We start from the raw sequence: 27,166 nt of genomic DNA on the forward strand, positions 1-27,166 counted from the left end.
CCAAGTAGTCCGCTACAACAACCACACCTCTCTCCCTCTGACCACCAACATCGGGGTACCACAGGGGTGTGTTCTTTCCCCGTGGCTTTTTTCCCTCTATACCAACAACCTCCGATCAGCATCCCCCTCAGTCAAGACGCTGAAATACGCGGACGACACCACCATCTTAGGGCTGATCTCCAACAACAAGGAGGATGACTACCGGTTGGAGGTGGAGTGGACACTAACGTGGTGCAGAGAACACAACCTCATACTCAATGAAAGCAAGACTGTTGAACTCATCATTGACTTTAGGAAAACCACACCCACTAAAACACCCATGCTGATCAACAATCAACCCATTTCAGCCACAGACACATTCAAATACCTAGGAACATACATCAGCAATAAACTAAACTGGGACCATCACACCACTCATCTACTCAAAACAGCCAATCAAAGACTATTTCATGTCAGACAACTCAAGAAATACAAGGTCAGGAAGAATTTAATGGTCCAATTCTACACAAATCTACAAATCTGATTCTACAAATCATCATATCATCATATGGGTGGCTTTGGCTCAGGGGTAGAGCGGGTCATCCAATGATCGAAGGGTTGGTGGTTCGAATCCCGCTCAAGCCCATGTCCATCCCATCGCCGTTGTGTCCTTGGGCAAGACACTTAACCTACTTGCCTCGTATGCATGTGAATGAATGTTGGTGGTGGTCGGAGGGGCCATAGGCGATGATTATTCGCCAAGCTTCCGTGAGTCTGCCTCAGGGCAGCTCTGGCTGCAATTGTAGCTGACCACCACCGGTATGACTGTGTATGAATGAATAATGGGCTCTGTGAAGCGCTCTGGGTGTCATGAAGAGTGCTACTGTATATAAATCCAAGCCATTAATATTATTATTATTATTATTATTATTATATCATTATCCATTACTGTATGGTACAGCAACACACCCAAACACACACTACACAGACTAGATAGGATCATAAAAAGGGCATCCAAAATCATCAACTGCAAACTCCCCACCCTGGACTCCATACACAAGCATCACACCATCACACGCGCAAACAAAATCATTAGTGACCCGCTGCACCCAGCTCATCACCTCTTCCAACACCTCCCCTCTGGTAGGAGGTTTAGGTCACTAGGTAGTCGTACTGTGAGGTTCAATAATAGTTTCTTCCCCAAGGCCATACAACTGCTCAACTCCAACTCCTCCTAAATTTACCCCCTGCTGTTATGTTTCTCTGGTTTCTACATTGAACTGATGTCTATATTTTTTCGTACTGTACTGTTCCGTCATGTTTATGTTCTAGGTGGTGTTTTCTGTACTGTACTGTTCCATGTGTCCTTTATGTTTTATGTGGGTATTGTCGCAGCTACCACCTGCACCGTGCTTGAATTCCACCGGCCTGGCCGTGTGGCAATAAAAGGAACTTGAACTTGAATTTGAACTACCACAATACAGACGGTTAACCGGCTCTAGTGTGGTAGTGAAAGGGTTAACTTTCTGTAGTGTGGTAGTGAAAGGGTTAAGATGTTATCATGATGTGGTGACTTTCTTCATGTTAAATCTTGGCATCTGGCTTGATGAGAAATGTACATTTAAATACCATATAGACAATATTTACTGAATTGCAAATGTTTATTTTCTGCCGGTTCTCCGCTGCCATTGGCTTCCATTTCTTCAGAATAAACATAAACCCATGAAAGTCACTACATCTGACTAGAATGCTAACATCTAACATTTAGTATTTTTCTCTGAAAAGTGGCTCTATTGTGCTTTAACCCTTTCACTGCCACACGACCAAAGGGTTAACCCTTTCACTGCCACACTATTGACGGTTAACCATCCGTAGTATGGTAGTGAAAGGGTTAACTTTCTGTAGTGTGGTAGTGAAATGGTTAAGATGTTATCATGATGTGGTGACTTTCTTCATGTTAAATCTTGGCATCTGGCTTGATGAGAAATGTACATTTAAATACCATATAGACAATATTGCCAGTAAATTACTGCAGAAAATGTGTTTTCTTGTACAGGAATATAACCAGCTTCCCAATTGGTACAGTAGCAGAAAAAGGGTTTCTATCTGTCTTGGATTATGGAGATGTGATTTATAGAAATGCTGCTCCTTCCACTCGGGCACAGAGACAAAATAAACATTGGTATCTGTTTATCTTTAAGGCCATTGCTGGGGAATTACCACCTTATATCACAATGTTGCTAGATTGGAACTATGGACCCTGTCTGACGCGCTCAAATGATTGGCTTATGCTTAAAGGAACACACCAACATTTTGGGAAATTAGCTTACCGGCTTCTCCAGAGAGAGACAAGAATATACCAGTTTCCTCTCTGTGCGTTCAGTAGAAAGCTATCTGGCTGCACGTTGGCCTAGCTTAGCACTGTCCTCTTCCATTCATTGTGCTAAGATTGGGCTGGTTTTGGCAGGTTTGTTCCACCATTGTGGAGTGAGGACCAAGAATAGCCTGCTTCTCTTTGATGACCCCCCAGGAGCTCGGATAGGAGTGGGTCTGAGGCGGCCAGAGCGTAGGGGTCTTGATGGTGTGTAGTTAGAGACCATTGACCAGAACTGAAACAGTGTCAGGTACAATTTAAACCACAGTGGCTCATATACTGAATAAATGTTCATAAAATAAAACTTTGGTTTTATTCATCCACCCATCCGATACTCCAAGCAGGTTAAAACAAAACAATTGCAAACGCAAACAATTATGTCTGTCAGATGTGTGATATACTGTACTGGGTGGCCACAGTTGCTAATATACTAATTAAAAAGTATGCGTTTTTTATGTTAGGAGCTAGAATTGTGTTTGCATGAAGTAAAAAATAAACTAACTAGGATGTATTCCTTCTCTCCACTCCTCTTACCATCTCCTCTCTTCTCTCTCCTCTCTTCTTTTCTCCCCATCCCACCCTCTCCTCTCTTTACCCACCTCTAAATCATGCTCTCCACCTCTCCTCTCTTTCTCTTCTTTTTCTCCTTCTCCACCCCTCGCCTCATCTCTATTCTCTCCTCTATTCTCCTCTCTCCCCTCTCACCTCTCCTCTCTTCTCTCCTCTCCAACCCTCTCCTCTCCACCCCTCCTCCTCTCTACCCTATCCTCTCCTCCTCTCCACCCTCTCCTCTCCACACCTCTCCTCTCCACCCTCTCCTCTCCACCCCTATCCTCTCTTCTCCTCTCCCAGGCTCAACCAGCACCCAAAGATTGGCATCAGGTACCAAACCCAAGATCACCCTGGACCCCCACATACGGCTCAAGTCCGACAAGCTGGATCTGGTGAGGCCCTGATAACCTGGGGGAGTAAATTTTACTCAGTTTGAGTAAAGTGTACTCTGCAAAATTTACTGTGGTATACAATGGCAACCTCTTTCTATCTCTCTCTACCTCTCTATCTATCTCTACCCCTCTCTAGTACCTCTCTCTATCTCTCTCTCTACCTCCCACTACCTCCCTCTCTACCTTTCGCTCTCTCTCTACCTCTCTCTCTATCTCTCTTTACCTCTCTCTCTCTTTCTCTTTCTGTCTCTCTCTACCTCTTTCTCTACCTCTCTCTGTCTCTCTCTACCTCTTTCTCTCTACCTCTTTCTGTCTCTCTCTCTACCTCTCTCTCTCTTTCTCTCTACCTCTCTCTCTCTACCTCTCTTTTTCTGTATCTCTCTAGTCTCTACCTCTCCCCCTCCGTACCCACTAGTATTGTACCTCTCCTATCACTGTTGGTGAGGTGAATGTACAACAAGGGGTTAATCCGACTCCCATCAGCCTGCCTGACAGTGGGGGGGATTCTGTCTTTTGCACAGTTGTAGCATTTTTCCACATTCACCATGACCCCCCCCCCCCCCTTCCCTCAGTCACACCCATCCCCCAGCTCGCTCTATGCATCTCTCTCTTTCTCCTCCCCCTCTCACTTTATCACTCTCCCCACGTGCTCTATCACACTCTCACACACACACACACACACACACACACACACACACACACACACACACACACACACACACACACACACACACACACACACACACACACACACACACACACACACACACACACACACACACACACACACACTCTATTTCAATATTTTCTTTACTGTATCAGCACTTTCTACCGCTGTCCCAATGACCTCCCCTCACACAACCCCCTCTCTACCTCTCTCTACCTCTCTCCACACCTATCTCTCTCTTTCTCTACCTCTCTCTCTACCCCTCTCTCTACCTCTCTCTCCACCTCTCTCTCTACTTATCTCTCTTCTCCTCTCTCTCTCTCTACCTCTCTCTCTCCACCTCTATCTCCACCTCTCCCACCCCCCCTCCTCTCTCTCTCCTGTTATGTCTTCTGTGTAGTGCCTGCAGTGGGTTCAGTTGTTCAGCTGTGGTTTTAATCTACTCTCCATCCCTCTCAGCCCACAGTTGACCCTAATCTACCCACTCATTAATGGGATTAGAGAGGGAGAGGGGAGAGGGAAAGAGATTGAGGGGAGAGAGAGTGAAAAGGGGGGAGATAGAGAGGGAAAGAGAGAGAAAGCATTTCAAATGTTGAGTACAGACACAATACTCTCGCTCTCTGAATCATGACAGAGAGAGAGAGAGAGAATAAAGAGAGAGAGATAGAGGGGGGAGAGCAAGGAAGATAGAGAGAATGGGGGTATTATTTTGCTTTATGAGCCAGTGTAATTACAGTAGGAATACATTTGAGAGATTACCTCGTGTGGAATGCCCCCAAAATATCACATTAAGCCAAATGACTGTGGTTGTTTAAACACAATGAAGATACAATGGTAATCCCATCGTACAGGCCAGCACAGAAACATCCCAGAGAGAGAGAGAGAGAGAGAGAGAGAGAGAGAGAGAGAGAGAGAGAGAGAGAGAGAGAGAGAGAGAGAGAGAGGGGAGAGAGAGAGAGAGAGAGAGAGAGAGAGAGAGAGAGAGAGAGAGAGAGAGAGAGAGAGAGAGAGAGAATGAAAGAGAAAAATTACTTTGATGACTTTAATTAAGAACAAGGTACAGAGAACTTTCAGACTTTCAGAGAACGTTGAGAACTGAACTGAATTCTGATGATGATGTAACAATGGCCACATGGTTCCTCAGAAGCCTGCAGAGTTTTAGAATTCCAAGACAGCATTCAGAGGGGGGAGGGGGTAACATGAGAGAGGGGCATACTGTATATCTGAAGTGGATGGTGAAGCTAAATGCTTGTATTTATTATTTCTTTTCGTTTTGTAGTTTTATCTGTCTCTTATTTGTATTTTTATTCATTATTAGTATGTTTTTGTTTTGTTTTGTTTTTCATTTGTGTCTCAGCATGATAGCATTAGAAAAAATAACAATATACGTAGTATATAGAATTTTCCCCTGAATAATCCCGTAAAAGGATTTGCCGTGTTGGTACGACCAGACACGAAAATAAAGCCATTCATTCCTTCATTAATTTATTCATTAATTTATTCATTCATGCTAAGGTTTACAGATGGCACAGGAGATTGTGTGCATGTGTGGTTTTTCTTCCATTCATCCATTGATACACTATATACTGGGAGAACATACTGTGCAGCCTATGCAGTAACATGACCTATTATGTTTGTGACTGCATACAATCAGGATTCCTATGTACTGTAAAATGTTGTGGAAAGTGTGTTTTCAGGCTGGAAAAGTCATGTAGAATAATTTCCTATTAAAAATTCTTAGGGAAAATATCATGGAATGTGTTTAAAAATCTTTAACAAATATTTTCCTTAGTTTCCCCCTCAATGAAAATCTTGGCTGCTGGTCGATCTAGTTTTAGATCAAATTTTTTGTTATAACGCTTTTCTAAAACAAGGTGCCTCACGCAAGACAGGTTAAAGATGGAGGTAGAACAGGGGTCAGCAACCTTTTTGACATGGAGTGCCTGTTTGAAATATAGTTGTAACTAGTGTGCCTCAACAATATTCCATGCATCGTAAATATTTTTTCTCATAATCAGGTATTTTTAATGATAATTTTTACATTATTACATCATTATCGTTATTATTAACAATATTATTATGATGGTTGTATCAACCTAAATCTGAGTTGGGGGGGGGGGGGGGGATGCAATGCAGACAAACAGCTGCATACAGTGCGACCATTTCACTCACATTTGCCCATTCATTCTTGGACACATCACACACCATCGGTGTGTGTACTGTACGTGGGCTGTCATAGCTCCACCTACAGGCCTAATGGAGAACACCAGGAGAACACCAGGATGTGAATGGAGGGTGAATGTGAGGTATATCGTGTAAATAAGTTTTGATTGATCGCAAGACTACACTGTAAAAAATGTATAATAATAAGTTACCAGAACTTAAAAATCCATAATAATCCAGAAAAATAAGTACACAACCACATTATTTCAACCTAATAAAACTATGTTTATTGTCATTGTTTTAAGAACACAAGTTGACTTGGTAATACTCACATTTTGAGTAAAGAATATGGCTTTTAACATGTGCAATGTTCAATGAAATAGAAAAATAAATAATAAAATTAGTTGATTAATCCAATGGTCACAATGGTGACCGGTAATATGTTTTTGTTATAAGGCTCTGCAAATGTTACTGAATGATGTAGCAATGTATTTCCAGCTAAATTGAAATAATAAACAAATAAAGGGTCTCAATTAAATATGTGGTAGTAAAAAGAACCTGTGGGAGGATTTCAACAAGATAAATGCAACAACAGTGCAAAATATTTCACTATAATATTTCAAAGCAAATTTTTTTACTGCTGCCCCCTGTGCCTATGCAAATGCCCCTGCGTGCGTGCCTAAGGTTGCCTACCCCTGAGGTAGAAGATGGAAGTTAGGTTGTCACATTTAATAAAAAACAACACAAATTATAAAGTCTTAAAGGCACACAAGTAGTATCAGCCACTAGACGTCACTAGCACCACCAAAACAATGTGGGGTTTATGTAGGACGTTGTTCAGATCAAACTAGGTCAAACTAGGCATTAGATATAAAATATGACTCAAGATACAGCTATATCATATCAAATGAACAGACTACCCACTAGCAGCTAGCAGTTTATTCAATCAACATGATGTTTTTCTAATGTTCTGTCTGTCTGTCTGTCTGTCTGTCTGTCTGTCTGTCTGTCTGTCTGTCTGTCTGTCTGTCTGTCTGTCTGTCTGTCTCTCTCTCTCTGTGTCTCTCTCTCTGTGTCTCTCTCTCTGTGTCTCTCTCTCTCTCTCTCTCTCTCTCTCTCTCTCTCTCTCTCTCTCTCTCTCTCTCTCTCTCTCTCTCTCTCTCTCTCTCTCTCTCTCCAGGCCTTGTCCTATCTGGGTCTGGATATTACAGAAGAGAAGAGGAGGAAGCTCAGACAGAGCCTGACAACAGACCCACAGGGCACAGTGGCTTACGGAGGTTAGTAACGGCTGCTGTTGGGGTTAGTAACTGCTGCTGTTAGGGTTAGTAACTGCTGCTGTTAGGGTTAAGGTTAGTAACTGCTGGTGTTAGGGTTAGTAACTGCTGGTGTTAGGGTTAGTGACAGCTGGTGTTAGGGTTAGTAACTAGTGCTCCCCTCCAAATTCCTCAGAGACTCAGCAGCCGCCATAACCCCAGTCATCACACACATAATAAACCTCTCCATAAAACAGGGACACGTCCCCAAGGACTTAAAAATTGCGAGAGTGACCCCTCTGCACAAAAAGGGCAGTAAATTAGACCCAGGCAACTACCGCCCTGTTTCTATTCTTACCTCCATCTAGAAAGTCATGGAAAAAATTGTCTACGAACAGGTTGAAAAGTACCTAGCGGAAAAAAATCTAATCTACAAATTCCAATCTGGCTTCAGAATATCCCACTCCACTGACACATGCCTTCTCTATTTGAACGACCACATCAAACAAGAGGTGGACACGGGCAAATACTGCGGTATGGTCATGCTGGACCTACAAAAAGCCTTCGACACTGTCAATCACTCCATTCTGATTGACAAGCTAAAAGCAATTGGTTTTGATAGTCTATCAGTGAGCTGGATACAATCCTACCTGGAGGGGAGAGAACAGATGGTGGAGGTAAACGGTACCCTATCCCCCCCCCCCCTTACAGTGAGCTGTGGTGTTCCACAAGGAAGCATACTAGGACCGCTACTGTTCCTAATTTATGCAAATGACATGTCGTCAGCTTGTGACTGCAACTTGTTCTTGTTTGCAGACGACTCAGCCCTGCTGGTCTCTGACAAGAACAAGTTACAGGTTGAACAAACCATCAGCTCGGAACTAGGCAAAATCTGCATATGGCTCGCTGATAACAAACTATCATTACACATGGGCAAAACAGAGTCCATTCTCTTCGGCTCAAATAACAAACTCAGCAAGACCGACGGCTTCTCAGTTACAGTGGGTGACAATATTGTCACAAGGAAAGATGAAATTACCTACCTGGGTTCCATCCTAGAGGCTAATCTTTCCTGTGACAAATTGGCATCCAATGTAATAAAAAAAGTCAACCAACGAACTCGATTCTTGTACCGGATCTCCTCTCTGGTAAACAAGAATACCCTGAAGACTCTGGCAGGAGCACTCATTCAAGGGTACTACGACTATGCTTGCACCTCATGGTACCAAAGCACCTCAAAGGCGCTAAAAACAAAATTACAAACATCTCAAAACAAACTGGTCAGACTACTGCTTGACCTTACTCCTAGAACCCACCTCACCCCTGCCCACTTTGACAACCTAGGATGGCTTAGAGTAGACGACAGAGTACAGCAACTTGCAATGGGCCTGGTCTACAAGATACACTATACGACTAAGGTACCCATGTACATGTCAAAATACTTCCCAAAGGTCAGTGAATACCACGATCACAACACCAGAGGGAGCTCCACAAATCATGTTAAACCCAGATTCGGCTCAAACAAGGGACTAAACACGTTTCGCAATTATGCCACGTCAATGTGGAACGCCCTACCCACAGCTGTAAAGGAATGTGAATCACTACCCACTTTCAAAACCACTCTCAAAGAACACCTACGGGGGACTGCAATTAGAAACTGGCCCCTGTAAATGTCCTAACCCAACCCCCTCCAATGTACAGTAAATGACCAAGTATGGTTTTGTCAATATTCCAATGTACAGTTTTGCTTGTACAGTTGTACAGTGTTCCCCACCCACCCCTCCTACCCCCCCCCACCCCTCCTACCCCAGCACCCCACCCACCCAACCACCTCCAATGTACAGCCCCCTACCCCCCCCCCCCCCCTCCTACCCAACTCCCCCCCCACCCCACCCACCGAACCACCTCCAATGTATTTTCCCCACAGCAATCCGAACACTAAACACCCTTGCCCGCCCCCCTTTGCACAGACGGGCAAGCATCCGTCACTGACTGACACTGTTACATGTGACTGTCCTGTATGTATTTATGTATATATGTATTTATTGTGGGGATTGGGAGATGGGAGGGGGGCGTTTGATGTCTGATGTTTCATGTTGATGTCCCAGTGCTTTTAACAAACCATTGTTGTGTGGCATTAAAGTATCTTGTATCTTGTATCTTGTATCTTGTATCTTGTATCTTGTACTGGTGTTATGGTTATGGTTAGTAACTACTGGTGTTAGGGTTATGGTTAGTAACTGCTGCTGTTAGGGTTAGGGTTAGTAACTGCTGCTGTTAGGGTTAGGGTTAGTAACTGCTGCTGTTAGCATTAGGGTTAGTAACTGCTGGTGTTGGGGTTAGTAACTACTGTTGTTAGGGTTAGTAACTACTGTTGTTAGGGTTAGTAACTGCTGGTGTTGGGGTTAGTAACTACTGTTGTTAGGGTTAGTAACTGCTGGTGTTAGGGTTAGGGTTAGTAACTACTGTTGTTAGGGTTAGTAACTGCTTGTGTTAGGGTTAGTAACTACTGTTGTTAGGGTTAGTAACTGCTGCTGTTAGGGTTAGTAACGAAGGTTATCCTATAACCCTAGTTATATGATTACTGGCAAAGCGTCTTGCTTCGCCTATTGGACTACACTCGTGCCTATTGCACACGCTTGAAAAAAAACAATCATGCACCTTACATCTACAATAGCCACGCCCACCTCCGGTCATATGCCGGGGTAGTGGCCATACTACTTCCTTCCGAGTCTGAATTTCACATGAAAACAGCCAAGGGTCCTATTTCATACTGGCCTGTGTCTTGATAAAATGCTCCCTGATAAATGTACCCCCTGAGGTCCCTTACGACCATCAACGCGGGGAGGGTCCTATCCCCCACACTCGTCCTAACGAGGAGTGGGAGGATAGGACTCTGAAATGCGTCATAGGGCGCAGTTTCCCTAAAACACACATTCTGATACCCGCGGGGGAACCTGTCCAGCCAAGGTGTAACAGAGGGCAACTGCCCTAGTACGACTAGTGTGACAGGTGTTGTTTCTGACAGCGCCTCACCTCCATCAGGGCCACCGTGACATTCTAACAAACAGTTGACTGGCAGCCCCGAGGTCCCACGTGCGTCTTAACCTCTTTAACCCGTGCCGGCGGACCGCAAATGACATCACGTCATAAATCAAGCTCAGAGACTGTCTGACAAAATTATCGTTTTAAAATTTTAAATAAACATCATAACAGCAGTTATAATGTATATTATCATCAATACGTTAGTTTACCAATAGGTTAAAGTGTTATTAGTTCGATTTTAGTTTTAGTTTTTCTGTTGTGATCGCGAAAGTCGGGCATTTTGAAAAAGTGACCGTCGGTAATTGTAGTCATTTTGACGCCATTTTGAAGGGGACATCCAGAGCTTTCAATGAGCGTTGGATTTCTTTTTAAATACACTTCCCACAGGCCTCTAGGGGGAAAAAAAGCGAATTACTTCTGTATGAATTTTTTTAATATCTCTTATTACTCAGGATAATATACCACAAAACTGAACGTTATTGGCATATATTGGAATTGGAGCACAGTTAGTTTGTCTCCCCTATTTTGAGCATTTAGCAACAATCAGATTTTAGAAGTTGCTAATGTCTTTTTTATTTGGGCCTCAAGTACCCTGTGAGACCCACGGTTGCAAAATTACAAAATCACTTTTATCCATTTAAAAAAAGAAGGTTTATTTAAAAAAAAATTAAGCACATGTATAGTCAATTGGTCCTGTTGTTCAGCCTCACAAAAATGTGTTTATATGTCCCACCCTCTAGCCTCTGAAGTTGCTAATGTCTTTTTAATTTGGGCCTAACAGGGTTAACCTCTTAAGCCCGAGATATACAGTAAAAGTGTATATTTTCAGCATTACGTTTGTTTACCAATGCTTTTAATTCTTATTAGTGAAATATAAGATTATAGAAATCTCAGGGCATTGAGTCGGAAACCGGCGCATATTGACAGGAGGAAGTGGCACAGCCAAAAGTGAGTGTAGTCTTTTGAAGGACGAGACTCAGGGCTTTCGAATTTCGAAAAACTACCCTACCCAGCTCACACCAGCCCCTGTCAATCATCTGACTTCTGGATAAACTTTTTTATTTCTCTTATTTTTTGGGATTATCTCCCACAAACCTGAACGTTATTGCCATAAAACAGAACGCAATTAGTTTCTCTACCTTTCTGTGAACGTCTTGCAAAAAACGGTGTTGCAATACGATGAAAAATGGTGGAGAAATTTACATTATAGAAAAGATGGCAGAATTCAGTACTGTATCTACAAAACCTTCTGTTTAATCATCTTCCCTTTATTCATTTTCTTAGATTTTTCAGGTCTGGTCAATTTTAGCATGGTGTTATTCACAGTCAAAGATAATTAAAAAAGAAATTTAAATAGAATTGATATTCTCCTTTGGTTCATTACAATTTACTCAAGCCTAGTAACAGACACACTATTTCTGACACTGATCCATATATGTCCCTAGATTCAGATACCAAGAACATGCAAATGGACCATTAAAAAAAAAAAAAAAATGTTTATTCTACGTCCTTATGGAATGAGTGACATAAAAAAAAAAAAAGTAAAAAAAAAAAAAAAGGTAAAAAAAAAAAAAAAAATATATATATATATATATATATATTTTTTTTTTTTTATGGATGAAAGAGCCGCACATTGACGGGCAAAGAGCCGCATGCGGCTCACGAGCCGCGGGTTGGCCACCCCTGGCATAGACCCTGGTGGAGCCCTTAGGCTTTGGATTGGAATGGGGAACCAATGGGCCGGTCCGGTCCGGCGCCACCAGGATAAATCCTGTGTCCCCAACGTAACCGCCCACTTTAAAACTGGTGTACCAGGCGGGGGGTTGCACGTTTGACTGTAAACCACAGGGGGTGCTAGAGGGACTGATTGCTTGAAAGCAGCTCCATGGTGAAATCAGCTCTGCAGTGGCCCACCCGCTGGGTGGGGAACCCCCCTGTGACGACAGGTCTGCCCCGTTATTTCCTCGTTGGAGTTTCTGGGCTAAGTCTGACCAGACAAGCCCTCTCACATAGAGCCTCCTGGAAATGCAGAGGCCTTCAGGCTGGCAAATTCCTTAGTAAGAGCAGAGCTCGACTGCCTGCCTGGAGGAGACGCACTCCTTCTTGTCTGTACACATAAACACCGTTATGCTGTCTGACAGACTAGGACGTGCCGGTTCCTTACAAGTTCCGTAACACCCGGGACCAAATGCACCGTCTTCCAATTTCCAATGCGTTGATTGTAGGGAGACAGAATAGGCCAACTACTCCCTACTATATTGGCCCGACCTTTAACTTCATCCCATTTATGGGGGGGGGGGGGGGGGTCGGCGAAGACTGTCACATGAGATGTGACACTGCCCACGGGTCCAGTGGCTGAGGCCTCACATCGGTGATATGGGTTCTCAGATGTCTCCACTCGTCCTCTGCAGGGTCTGGTGGGCTGTTTATTAGCATGCACCTGTGAGGATCGTATCCTGAACGGTTTCTCTCCTTTGCAATCAACTGATTGGGAGATATGTTCAGTATGGGTCTGACCCCCCCCCATTTTCTTGGGTATCAGAAAACAGGGGGCAAACCCTCTCATTACGTCCCACCGCTGGGTCTGTAACTGACCTGCTTTGCCAACAAATATTCGATTCAATCGATTTTGTCTGGCCAGGGCTGTCGCAGCTGCGACATCTGATACCAGAGCCAGGTTCGTAAACCTGTGAACAGCGTTTGGGCGTTTTGGTCAAATAAGCCCTAACTCACCGTTTCTCCCCTATCTGTGGATAGGAGAGACCCAGTCCCCCGTAGGGGACCTTGACACAGGTTTTCCTTACAGAACCCTGGGAAAACACCCATTGTATCCGACAACGTTTGTTTAAAGAGCTAGGTCTACTTTTGTTTAACAGCATATGCTGGAGACCCTGTACCAGTGTAATCTCAAAAACCCACCGTTTAACGGATTAACTTAAAACTGGGACCCTGTGACGGTATTACTACCATCCACATTACGAGTGCCCCAAACACCACTGCCACTTGTTAGGGCCTTAGTCCCAACTAGGGGAGTGCACACGTAATTACCCCGGATGGCTAAGCCGGGGCTGGGCAGGTCCCACACATGTCACAACTCAAGTTGAAGGGTACGGGAAACCACCCTGTGACAAGCAAGATATGGTAATATGACGTCAGGTCATCCTGACGGGGCGGGACCCACACGTACACACGTCATCACATTAAGGCATACAGGGATACCCTCCCAGTGACGAGCACACCTGGGGAGGCTTCGCTTGTCATCGCATAATACCCGACCTGGCGGGGCTCGGGGAACCCCACTGTCGGGGATTCCCTCTAGTAACTGCTGGTGCTAGGGTTAGGGTTAGGGTTAGCGTCAGTAACTGCTGGTGCTAGGGTTAGAGTTAGCGTTAGCGTCAGTAACTGCTGGTGCTAGGGTTAGGGTTAGAGTTATGGTTAGGGTCAGTAACAGCTGGTGCTAGGGTTAGGGTTAGAGTTAGGGTTAGCATCAGTAACTGCTGGTGCTAGGGTTAGAGTTAGGGTCAGTAACGAAAGGTTATTTCATAACCTAGTTATATGAATACTGGCTGAGCGTCTCGCTCTGCCAATGAGATAACCTCTTATCTCCTTGCACATATTGTGCACACGAAACAAACAAATGCACCCACTTGCACGTGACCAAGCCACTCCCATGCGTCTCCCTATATGACACCGGAAATGGTCACGCTCCACCTTCCTCAGAACGATTTCCATAAGCGAAAAAACCATCCAAGGGACCTCAGGGCGCTAAGGGCGAGACGCTCAACCAGTATTCATATAACTAGGTTATGAAATAACCTTTCGTTATATAGCATACTTGGCTATCACGTCTCGCTCTGCCAATGAGATATGGGGCAGAGCGGACGCGTGGCCCGACAAGTGTACCCCAGTCAGGGAGGAGGGGAGTCCCGTCCACGCGCCTGTCCTAACGAAGGGGGGGAGGCAGTCAACTCCACCAAAGTGCGAAAAAAGGGGAACCAGGTACCCCTGAATGCACAGCACAGGTGGGACCGCGTGTGACACAACACTCATTCATTTAATTTAAAACGAACTTAAAATCATGGTTGAGAGATGGTCAAGTGTGTGGCCATTTTAACTTAGTGGTTGTGATGTATTGTAATGTATTTTAATGTATTTATTTGTATGTATTTTAGTGTATTGTAACCTATACTGTGTTTTGATTATTGTACTATGTCTTAATTATTGTAGTGCTCATGTCACCTGCCCCAGAGACTACAGTTGAAAATTAGCCAACCTGGCTAAACTCTGTATTTTAAACCAATAAATACAAATACAAATACTCCGTGGCCCACACCCACACACCCCTGCTAGCCCACCAAATGGCGGGACACAGGAGAGGTCCCAGACCCCAGAACCGCCTGGGAGACAGAACCCCCAGTCATGTCCAAGAGGTAAAACCTAACGAAAGGACCCGGGGAGGACCAGGAGGCAGCAGCACAGATGTCCTCCACGAGGCCCCTCCTAACAGGGCAGCAGAAGCCGCCACTCCACGAGTGGAATGCGCGCTGACGCCCCCGGGGGGGACCTGTCCAGCCAACGTGTAGCACAGGGCAATGCCCTCGCACAACCAATGTGACAGGCGCTGCTTGGACAGTGCCTTACCCGCGCGAGGGCCACCGTAACAAACAAACAGTTGATCGGAAGCCCTGAGATCCTGTGTCTGACTGAGGTAAACCCCCAGTGCACGGACAGGACACGACAGGTGAAGGCTCGCCTCCAACTCACTAGCGTGAGGAGGCGGATGAAATGCCTGAACCATAATATCTCTGGAGCGAAAAGAGCTCCGGATATTCTTTGGCACAAAGACCGGATTAGGCCTCAGAGTCGCACCGCTATCGGCCCGAATAGACAGGCACTCAGGCCGCACCGAGAGAGCACACAGCTCACCCACGCGCTTAGCGGAGGTGATGGCCAAAAGGAACACGGTCTTAAACGACAGCTGCTACAATGGCGCCTGCTCAAGAGGCTCAAACGGGGCCTCCGACAACCGGCCCAGGACCAGTTGGAGGTCCCAACTCGGAGACAGAGAACGTTCCACAGGCTTGAGACGCCGAGCGCCAAGCAGGAAACATTTCACGAGAGGGTGGCTGAACATCGTACCGCCCTCAAAACCCACGTGACAAGAGGATATAGCCGCGGCGTATACCCTCACTGTCGAGGCCGACAGCCTATTCAGGATAGAACAGAGTCCAGGGGGCAGGACACCGGATCCAGGCCCCCAACCTCACACCACTCTTGAAAAGCACGCCACTTACTTGCGTAAACCGCGATAGTGGACGGAGCGTGCACGTTCCGGATGGTGTCAACCACAGTAGGGTTAAGACCCATCCCCTCCAGACTCACCCTTTCAGCAGCCAAACCTTCAATGGCTGCCCGAGATAGGGGAACAGACACAGCGATCCGTGTGCCTGAGAGAGGGCCCGCGGCGACCATGGAACAGGCCACGGCGGGGCTACCAAGAGCTGGATCAGGACCGGGAACCACACAGCCATGCCCCGGTCCGGCGCGATCAGGATCAAAGTCCTGCACTCCCGACGTACCCGCTCCAACAGCTGAGCTATCAGGTGTATGGGGGGGAACGCGTACAGAATCCCGGGCGGCCACGGATACATCGAGAAGGCATCCACCCACCCTCCCCAAATCGGTCCCAGACCTGCCTGACTATGTCTGGACGTAGTCCCCACTCGTCGGGATGAGGACCGCCCCGCGACATCACATCTGCACCCACATTCTCCCTGCCAGGGATGTGGAGCGCCCTCAGGCTGCGCAGATTGAGATACGCCCATAGCCAGAGCTCGACCGCCTACCAGTGCAGACGGAGGGATCGTACTCCTCCCTGTCTGTTGATATACGATGCTGTCGTCGTGTTGTCCGTCCTGACCAACACATGCTCGCCCACCACCAGGTGGCCGAACTGCTTGAGGACCAGAAGGACCGCCCTCAATACCAACACATTGATATGCAGTGCAGACCGGGCAGCATGGTCCGTCCAGGTGCCCCCTACTGCGTTGGCCCGGTGAAGGCCCGGTGGAGGCGTCGGTGAAGACCGTGACATGTGATAGCCTGCTGCCCATGGATATCCCGCTGGTGAGGGTACCAGGCCTCCCCCAGTGGTCGAGATCCCCCAGTACTGACACAGGAACCTTCAGCTTCCACTTGTCTCTCACCGGGTCTAGTTTCATCCTGGAAAACCACCTCTGTATCCTCCTCATGAAGAGGAGGCCAAGAGGGACCACAGAGTGAGCAGATGCCATCATACCGAGCAGGCGCATCACAGACAGCGCCATAACCGTCCTGCCAGGACGGAACCTCCTGAGCACGTTGAGAATATCCTCTCGCCGTCACTCTGAGAGGGTTGCCCTCATGGGCCTTGAACTTAGAACCAAGCCCAAGTACTCCACCTGTTGACTGGGAAGAGGAGTACTCTTCTCCCAGTTTACAGCAAAACCTAGACTGGTGAGGAATTCCACCACCAGCCTGGTATGAGACCTGGCGATCTCCTCTGACCGGCTGAGGAGCAGAATATCGTCGAGGTAGAATAGAATTCGTATCCCCTGACGATGCAGAGGCTCCAGCGCGGTCTCCACGCACTTGGTGAATGTGCAAGGGGCCAGAGAGTAGCCGAACGGCAGAATCTGGTATTCGTACACTACACCCTGAAAGAGGAAGCAAAGGAATTTCCTGTGAGGAGGGAAGATCGGGACGTGAAAGTATGCATCCTTCAGGTCTATGGAGGTGAACCAGTCTCCCACTCTGACAGCACCTAGCAGGTGTTTGACGGTCAACATCCTGAACCGTCTCGCCACAATCAGCCGATTGGACGCAGACAGATCCAGAATAGGTCTGACACCTCCCGATTTCTTGGGCACTAGAAAATACCGGGAGTAAACGCCATGCATCGCGTCCTCTTTTGGGACCACGACGGTGGCCTGCTTCGCCAACAGAGATTGGATCTCGTCGGCCATAGCTGTCACTGCTGCGGACCCTGACAATAGGGTCTGTACCAAACCTGAAAACGGAGGGTGGGGTTGTGCAAACTGCAACACAAGCCCCCGCCTCAGCGTTCTCTCCATCCACCTCGACATATGGCACTGCTGTAGCCATACGACATACGTGATGATAATCCCAAAGAGCACCCGCCGCCAACTGCCGCTGGTCCGCCAGGAACCGTAGATAGGAGGTGCGGTCCCACCCGCTGTGCGTTGCCAACCCTGGACTCGCCAACCACGCGAGCAGGGCGTCTCGCGGAGCCGGGATATCGCACGCTGACACTACCAACGAGGCAATCGCACCCAAGGGGGGACCCCGACAGAAAGGGCCGGTCTGATATGGGGAGAGCGTATTCACTTGGTCACTTGGTGACATAAGCTCCCCCACTGAGCATCTTCCCAGCATGGACTGCTGAGGATAGCCTGCTCTGCAGCTGGACATGCAAGGCGTGTGGTCCCCACACTGCCCGATAGGGTGGGTTCCTACACACCGTAGCCCTGTAGTGATATTACTACCACCCAAACCACGCGTGCCTGACTGACCACCGCCGGTCTTCCGGTCGGGGGAGGCACTAACGTGATACCCGGCCTGGCGAGGGCGGGGCTGGGGGAACTCATGCTGCGACCTCCTGGGCCTCGAGTTCCCCCGCTGACAACCTTTTCCGTCGACAGACACAACACCAGGCTCACCAAACACAGACGTAGAACGTGTGGTGTGGGAGCCGCTTGACAGCACAGCATTCTCACGGACAGACCCAGGCCTAGCCAGCAACTGGGTGTCAGCCCCTGTCCCCATGAGAAGCGAAACGTGGGGCCGCTTGCGCTTCACTGAAAGCACGTGGCCCGCAGCCAAAGGGAACAAATCAGAGCCCGGTGTCCCGTAGCGTAGCGGGGGGAGTGACCGGAGAGCACGCTAGACACAGCTAGACGGCAACTGTAACTGAGGGGTACAATTCCCTGACTGTATTGATAAGTATGGTATCATTAAACCACTACCGCTTTATGTACTTTAACTACTGGCCATACAGTACACGATATCTAAATATGATGAACACTTTCCCACAATGAAATCGGTTCCAGACAAAGGTAATAATCAAATATTTAATATAGCAAAAGGTACATATGATATTTACTATTACATTTATCAATTGAATGCACTTGTAAGGCAAATGAGTACTCGTAGGCAAATCAACACTGAATGTCCAATCTCTGGTTACGCAGGAAGCAAGTATACAACCTGGCTCTTAGGGAATTAGATCTATGGTACACTTAATGATATAGCGGGATATTCTGGAAGGGGTCCTCCCGGTTGTAAGCCGGTAGGGGGGGTAGGAGAGCCGTCGGTAGTAGACCGTCTGGTCAACGATATCTAGGGAGACTTCAAATACAGAAGACAGTGCAGTAGACTCTTGATCCGCAGATGAATACACCTTGGTTCTCTTGTAGGCTGTAGCTCCACAATGAAGAAGAAGCTAGGCGACCTCAGACTCTCTGAGCGCCGACTCAACTTGACTCCTCTCGGGGGTAAATCCAACACTCACAGGCGTCGGCGATTATCCGCTCCACAAATCACAGTACCAAAGCAAATATATTCCAGCCGCATAGGGCTCAGCAGTCGTCGGGTAGGTAATCCAGTGTACATGTCCCTCGGTCCTCGTCTAAATCTCCTCGGATGAAAGCGCCATGTGGTCGGCCCAGCCTGGATCAGACTCTAGATAACACGAGGAAGCGTTGGAGATGCTGGTCACTTTAGAACTCTAACCGCACGATGCACCATACACGATAGACTATTATTACTTAATAGAAATACGTCGCACTCGACGGTACAGTCCCAAACTCTGACAATTCAGCTATTAATTCGCACGAAGTCTCGATGCTATTCTAAGGCCAAACAGGCCATACTACACCGCACGTGGTATCGTGGGTGAGGCTTCACGTTCTGTTACTAAGTTGGAAGAAGGGTAAAGGACTAAGGGATTTCTACATTTACTTGCGCCATATTTATATGCACGGTGAACAAATAGTGCCACTCTCATTTCGGTAGCCGTATCCCTGAGCGGAGCCGGGGCTAGTACGGACATGTCTCGTCGGTACCTTTGAACTTGACGCCAGGGGCTGGTCCCCTGGCGCCTGGTCCTTTTGTCCAATAAGAGAATGAACTATTATGGGCTATAGTAGGCTAAAGGGATATTCCGTGTATATGTACAAGGAATATACAAGGGATATCAAACGATATACAAATACTATTCAATATATATCAATAAATAAATATATATATTCGGTTTAATCTGATCCTTCGTAACAGCCGCCCCCTAATTAGTCCCACCTAATTAGCTAAGCAGAGACAGATTAACCGCACTGTCCACTACTCAATGTCCGCTGTGAGGGTCAGTCAGTTCACAAAGTCATGGGGTCATGGTCGTCATCGATAGTATCAGGGAGCCTTGGCAGTTCTATTAGCCTCGCCACGGGTCGGGTGTAGGTCCGCCCTTGGACGAGCACTTCAGCTGCTCGGACCTTTCCATCGGCACCGGTGATCACTTTGCTTACGCGGCCAGCCGGCCACATAGCTCGGGGTAGTGACTGGTCGATAATCATGACGACTGTTCCTTCTGTCAAATTGTCTCTCTCTTTCACCCATTTCTGGCGGGTCTGTAGAGACGGTAGGTAGTGGAGTAGGAAGCTGTTCCAAAACTTGTCAGCCAATACTTGACTGTACCTCCACATTCTTCGGCCGTTCGCTTCTTCAGGCCTGTACATTGTCTGGGGTAGCGCGGGGTCCAGCCGCGCCATCAAGAGTGTGTTGGGGGTGACTGGGTCGACATCTGCTACATCACTTGAGACGTAACCGAGGGGCTTTGAGTTCAATACTCCCTCGATCTCCGTGAGGACTGTCATTAAGACTTCTTCCGCCACGGTCTGGGCCCCAAGCACGGCGTACAGGGCTGTCTTTATGGAACGTACTTCTCGTTCCCAGGTTCCACCGAAGTGAGGTGCGTTCGGGGGATTAAACTGGAAGTCAATCTGGTATGGAGCGAGGTGGGTCTTAAGTTCTGGGCCCATAGCTTGGAAGCTCTCTCTCAGCTCTCTTTCTCCGCCTTTGAAGTTTGTCCCGTGATCAGACAATAATGTAGACGGTTTTCCTTTCCGTGATGTGAATCTTCGGAAGGCCATAAGGAATGAGTCTGTGCTCATGGTTGGAAGGAGTTCGATATGTATCGCTCTGGTGGTCATGCATTTGAATACAATACCCCACCGCTTCTCGGTTCCTCTTCCTTTCTTTATATACAGCGGGCCGAAACAGTCCATACCGGTGGAGTGAAAAGGCTTGTTGCCGAGTCGGAGGCGACAGGGAGGTAGGTCAGCCATCCGGGGTATACTGGGCTGGGCTCGCCACTTACGACAGTCTAGACAGGTTCGCTGGAAGCGCCGCACTGCTTCTCTCCCTTGCAGTATCCAATAACGACGTCTGATCTCCGCGAAGACTCTCTCTGCCCCTGCGTGGTGCACATCCTCGTCGTATTTCTTTATGATCAGCTCTGTGACCTTGTGTCGGCTGTTCAAGACTATCAGGTACTTGACGTCATCCGGTAAGTCTGGGGCTCTCCGCAGACGACCACCCACTCTGATGAGATTATGGGCGTCGCTCTCGGGTGCTAGGTGGAGCAGTCTGCTGTCTGATGGGACGGGCTTTGCTCCCTGTAGACAGGCTAGCTCATCGGGGAACGAGTCTCTCTGGGCTCGTTGTAGTAGAAGAAGTTCTGCTTCTTCGTAGTCAGCTGCTGAAATGTCAGTCGTGGGCTGAACCTCTGGGTGGTGCCACAGAAATGTCTTTAGCTGCGCACTCTGTAGGGTGAGGCAATCGTCTATGTCGGGGTCTGTGGAGACGAGTGTGTTCAATCCACAGAACATAGGTTTCTTGTTTTCGGCCTCCTCTTTACTCACCTCCCGTGGGGTGGGTGTAGGCCACTCTTCTTCGGGGAGCTTGAGAAACTCTGGTCCGTCACTGTAGAGGTTGTAACGGGTGAGGTCATCCAGGGACATTCCCCGGGTGATGACGTCAGCTGGGTTGTGTTTGGTGTCTACATACCTCCAGCTCGCTACTTCTGTTAACTCTTGAATCTCGGTGACTCTGACTCCCACGAAGACCTTGTATCTGCACCAATCAGACCGGATCCATGTGAGTACTGTCGTGGAGTCTGACCACAAGATTGTTCTTTGCACCGGGATGGTGAGTTCACGTTGGATTAACGTGGCGAGCTGCGCTCCTGCTAGGGCTGCGCAGAGCTCTAGACGTGGGATAGATTGTTGCTTTCGTGGGGCTATTCTTGAGCGAGCCAGGATGAAAGCAGTATGTATTTCTCCTCCCTCCTCTCGGGCACGCAAGTAGGCCACCGAGCCGTAGGTTACTTCGGAGGCGTCGCTGAATACGTGCAGGTCCATCTTGCATGTCTCTGGCCTCACTGTGGGTGGGAAGTAGCTGCGGCGTATATTAACACCTGGGAGTGAGCGGAGTTCCGTCTCCCACTCTCTCCATGTGGATGCAAGGTGTTCGGGTATGGGATCGTCCCAGCCCTGGTCCTTGTCCCATAGCGCTCTTACAATCATCTTTGCCCTGGTGGTGTAAGGTAGAATACATCCCAACGGGTCATATTGTCTGGCGAGTGTTCTGTATACACTCCGTCTGGTGGTCGGTATTGCCGTCGACCTTCCCTGCTCCTTGGTCAGGGGTTTGTGTCTATAATGGAGCGAGTCTGTTTTGAAGCGCCAGACTAGTCCTAGTGTCATTTCTTGGGCTTCTCCTGGGATGGTCGCCATCCAGGTGTCGCTGCTCGCTGCCTTGTCCTCGGGGGAGAGGCTGCGCAGTACTTGCGGGTCGCTGCTGGCCCACTGCCTGAGATCAAAGCCGCCTTTGATCAGGGAGGCGCGGAGCTTGAGTAGAAGAGCCTCGGCTTCTTCTGGCGTCGAGACGCTTTGTAAACAGTTGTCCACATAGAAACTATTTGTCACACTTTGTCGGACCTCTTCATCTGCTGCTGGGTCCTCTGCGACGTGTTTTTGTAGTGCAAACGTAGCACAGCATGGGCTGCATGTGGTTCCGAAAGGGAGGACTTCCCATTGATAGATGGCTGGGTGCTCATCTCCGATCCTCTCTCTCCATAGGAACCGCAGCAGGGGCTTCTCCTCTGGGGAGAGGCTGCGCAATACTGGGGGGTCGCTGCTGGCCCGCTGCCGGAGATCAAAGCCGTCTTTGATCAGGGAGGCGCGGAGCAGCGCACGACGTCGCCAGTCAATTTTCTTTATGTGTCCCGCTGTGATTCGCTTGTTAATCTCAGCGCGGTACACAGCCTCTTGAGCGGGGTCTTTGGTTAGGCGCCGCTCTGTGTTCAATAGATACCGCTCCGTCGCCTCTTTTGTGGCGTGAAAGGTGGGCATTCCCTCTCGCCTCAGGAGTGGAGTTGCGTATCTCATCACTCCGTTGACTGTGACTATCTTTGTCCCTTGCTCGAGGAGGGCTATAGCGTAAATATCTTCCTTAGAACGAATGTCTTTCTTTTCGTTCTTAAAGGGCATTGTCTCTAGTGTCCATAGCCTCTCGACATGCTGCAGGAGTGTGGTGTCTTCTTCTGTCGCTCTGGAGTGGAGGCAGCTAGTGGCTGCTGTTCGGTTAAGAGACTTGGCGAGGGGGCCTTGTAATATCCATCCTAGGCGGGTCTCGACTGCTGCAGGACAACCTCTGGGTCCTGTATGGACCCGGTCTATCGGGACTATGAGGTCTGCATGGTTGGAGCCTATCAGCAGGGTCGGGGTGGCACCGTCTATGAGCGGGATAGGGAGTTGACGCAGGTGCACATATTTATCCATCAGCTTGGCGATGGGGTAGGTGTACTGCGATAGTCCTATTTCTTGGCTGGTGAAAGCATTAGTAATCCTATACCGTCTCTCTGGCTGCCCGCTTGCTGCGATAGTGAAGGAGACATTCTCGCCCTTTATCGTCTTTAGATCTCTTCTTATTGTCCGAATCGTCATCTGGTTTTCGCTCCCCCGCAGCCCCAGCTGGGCCGCAGCGGACGCGAGGAGAAGGGTCTTCTCTGACCCGTCATCAAGGACGGCGTAAGTGTCCATGACCTTATCTTGGTAACTCAGTGTTACGCGGACCACCTTTAAGAGCACCTGGGCGCCGCTGCTGCTAGCGGGGTCAATGTACATAACACTTGCCTTTGTGCTGCTGGATGGTGCAGGCTTTCTTCTGTTACTGTCGTGTAGGACATCTAGGTGGGCTCCGTCACACCGACTACACCTCTTCTTGAGGCGGCACTCGGCTGCCATGTGACTGCGCGCACATCGGTAACAGCGCCTGTTGGACTTTATCCATTGACTCACTTCTTCAGCGGTCATCTTCTTGAACAGGTCACATTGTGACAACCAGTGTTCCTTTTCGCAGTACGGGCACACCATCTTCCACTTCTCTTTCATCGAGGGGGTACTGTGGTTCTTGCTGCTCGGCACTGATTCTGATTGGTGCATGACAGTCACCGATCTTCGGCCATCGTTTGCTCTCCTAGGTCCCTCTCTGGAGCTTGGTGTGCTCCGCACGAACGTATCCAACCGTAGGCTGCTGACTTCTCTCGCCAGGAAGTCGGCTAGGTCTAGGAGGGATGGCTCGGGACCGTTAGGATCACGGTGGTCTCTTTGCCGCCTGAAGCGCTCCTGTCGGGCGGGCGGCAGCTTCTCTAAAATCCTCTCGACATTCGAGTTTGCGTATAGTTCATGCATACCCTTTTCTCGTTGCGCCCCCAGCATCCCTACCAGGGATTGTACTTTGATAGACAGGTCGTCTAGTGAGCGATTGTCTGTTGCTGGGGGTAGGCGGTCAATATGCCTTATCTCTTGTATTACGTAATCCCATATACGTCCATATCTTTGGTCTAGTGCTGCTAGAGCCGCTGTGTATGGGGTAGTAGAGGTGGCATAGGCCAGCGCTATGTTGTGCGCTCTGGGCACTTTCAGGTGCTTCAATAGGATAGCATACTTGTGGCGTTCATCAGCTACATCCACCATCATTGTCTCTAAGCACATCCGTAGCTCCGTGTACTGTGCTTGGTTCTCATGGGTGAAGTCTGGAAACGTCGGTGTGCCAATGTATGACGCCGTGGATGGCTGGCACATCGGTGAGCGTTGGAAGAGAGGCCTCCTAGGCGAGTCTCCTCTTACGCCTCTCGGTGGGCTGGTACCGGCAGGGTACCATGGCCCGCTGGTCCAGGTACTATTCCTCGGGACTGGTCGTGCGTCATGCTCACCCGTGAATAGAGTCGGGGGTCTGTAGCGCAGAGCCGCGGGGGTATAGCCTGGGCTGTACTGGACCTCCTGGTCCTGTGGAGTAATGTGCTGCTGTCGGGCTTGACTCTCCTCTTCTCCCTCTTCTTCCTCTGTCAGGTCATCTAGATCCTGTAGTCGTCTATTTAGCCTCTCCGCGGTGTACGCCGTTCCTTCCTTGTAGCTGGGTCTCACTGGGACCAGTCGGGGAAGGAGTTCGGAGGGGGGTATAGGCTCTCTCTGGTGGTCGGGCTCAGGGTCGCTTAATCGGTTAGGGGAGGGTGCCCTTGACCCGTGTCTTGACGAGGCCCTGGAACCCCTTGTGGAGGGAGGGGGTGTTGCCCTGGCGATCAGCTGCTCCATTAGCTGCGCTTGTAGTCTGTCGCGCTCGGCTTCGCGCTTGGTGAGATCTGCTTCTCTTTGGGCACCGGCAGCGGCACGCTGGGTGTCGGCCCGGTCTCTTGCCATATTCTCTTCCGTCTGAAGGCGTCTCATCTCTAGACGTATGCGCTCTTCGTCGCTCCGTTGCTGCGCTTGGAGGCGTTCTCTTTCAATGGTAGAATGTTCGCGCTCGCTAAGCATCTGTGCTTGGAGTTGTTCGCGCTCGCTAAGCGTCTGTGCTTGGAGTCGATCGCGCTCCGTAGAGGCTGCTAGGCTGGCGAGGAACGCCTGTGCCAGCATCCTGTCCGCCTCGCTGGGGGAAGACGCTGGTTGAGGTGATACGCTCCTGGCAGTACTCGTTGAGGATGCGTTCCCCTGCGGGGAGTCCTGGAGCTCTATCTCCTCGGCGCTCTCCTCATCTTGTTCCGTGCAGAGTTCCATCTCTGGAGGGTTGTCTTCCTCCCGGAGCTCTTCGGGGACTACTTCTTCGGTCTTGGCGGGGGGTAAAGTCATGTCAGTTCCCTCCTGGTCCCCACCGTGAGCTTGGTCAGTTACATTAGAAACCACTAGGGCCTCTGTGGTCGGGGTATCCTGGTTGATAGGGTCGGACATAATTTTACTTTCTACTTTTACCGCGTTTACCGTTTGTAGAAGGCTAGGTAGTATACTGGCAGCGTAATCCTCTAAGTACTGAGGTGGCTGTCGTCTACGCTGCGGGCGTTCTACTTTAGGAGGACCGTTTCGTGGAGTGTTCATCATAGGCCATTTCAATATTAATACCACTATATTAATATTACACTAATTACCCTCCGGCTCGAAGGACCAATTGTAACTGAGGGGTACAATTCCCTGACTGTATTGATAAGTATGGTATCATTAAACCACTACCGCTTTATGTACTTTAACTACTGGCCATACAGTACACGATATCTAAATATGATGAACACTTTCCCACAATGAAATCGGTTCCAGACAAAGGTAATAATCAAATATTTAATATAGCAAAAGGTACATATGATATTTACTATTACATTTATCAATTGAATGCACTTGTAAGGCAAATGAGTACTCGTAGGCAAATCAACACTGAATGTCCAATCTCTGGTTACGCAGGAAGCAAGTATACAACCTGGCTCTTAGGGAATTAGATCTATGGTACACTTAATGATATAGCGGGATATTCTGGAAGGGGTCCTCCCGGTTGTAAGCCGGTAGGGGGGGGTAGGAGAGCCGTCGGTAGTAGACCGTCTGGTCAACGATATCTAGGGAGACTTCAAATACAGAAGACAGTGCAGTAGACTCTTGATCCGCAGATGAATACACCTTGGTTCTCTTGTAGGCTGTAGCTCCACAATGAAGAAGAAGCTAGGCGACCTCAGTCTCTCTGAGCGCCGACTCAACTTGACTCCTCTCGGGGGTAAATCCAACACTCACAGGCGTCGGCGATTATCCGCTCCACAAATCACAGTACCAAAGCAAATATATTCCAGCCGCATAGGGCTCAGCAGTCGTCGGGTAGGTAATCCAGTGTACATGTCCCTCGGTCCTCGTCTAAATCTCCTCGGATGAAAGCGCCATGTGGTCGGCCCAGCCTGGATCAGACTCTAGATAACACGAGGAAGCGTTGGAGATGCTGGTCACTTTAGAACTCTAACCGCACGATGCACCATACACGATAGACTATTATTACTTAATAGAAATACGTCGCACTCGACGGTACAGTGCCAAACTCTGACAATTCAGCTATTAATTCGCACGAAGTCTCGATGCTATTCTAAGGCCAAACAGGCCATACTACACCGCACGTGGTATCATGGGTGAGGCTTCACGTTCTGTTACTAAGTTGGAAGAAGGGTAAAGGACTAAGGGATTTCTACATTTACTTGCGCCATATTTATATGCACGGTGAACAAATAGTGCCACTCTCATTTCGGTAGCCGTATCCCTGAGCGGAGCCGGGGCTAGTACGGACATGTCTCGTCGGTACCTTTGAACTTGACGCCAGGGGCTGGTCC

At 48.6% G+C, this 27,166-nt stretch overlaps 1 protein-coding gene across 1 annotated transcript in view; it reads left to right on the top strand.

The window, feature by feature from the left end:
- Positions 1 to 27,166, top strand: part of LOC311239840 (syntaxin-binding protein 4) — a gene marked incomplete at both ends in the record, with an annotated part of 344,479 nt that overhangs the window by 260,730 nt on the left and 56,583 nt on the right. Inside the window, 2 exons of the mRNA XM_084328288.1 lie at positions 3,206 to 3,297; positions 7,308 to 7,404. Of these exons, the coding sequence (XP_084184414.1) occupies positions 3,206 to 3,297; positions 7,308 to 7,404 (189 nt within the window). The remainder of the gene's footprint in view (positions 1 to 3,205; positions 3,298 to 7,307; positions 7,405 to 27,166) is intronic.

Source organism: Notolepis coatsorum (assembly GCF_963971535.1).
Source record: "Notolepis coatsorum genome assembly, chromosome: 14".
Classification (NCBI taxonomy): domain Eukaryota; kingdom Metazoa; phylum Chordata; class Actinopteri; order Aulopiformes; family Paralepididae; genus Notolepis; species Notolepis coatsorum.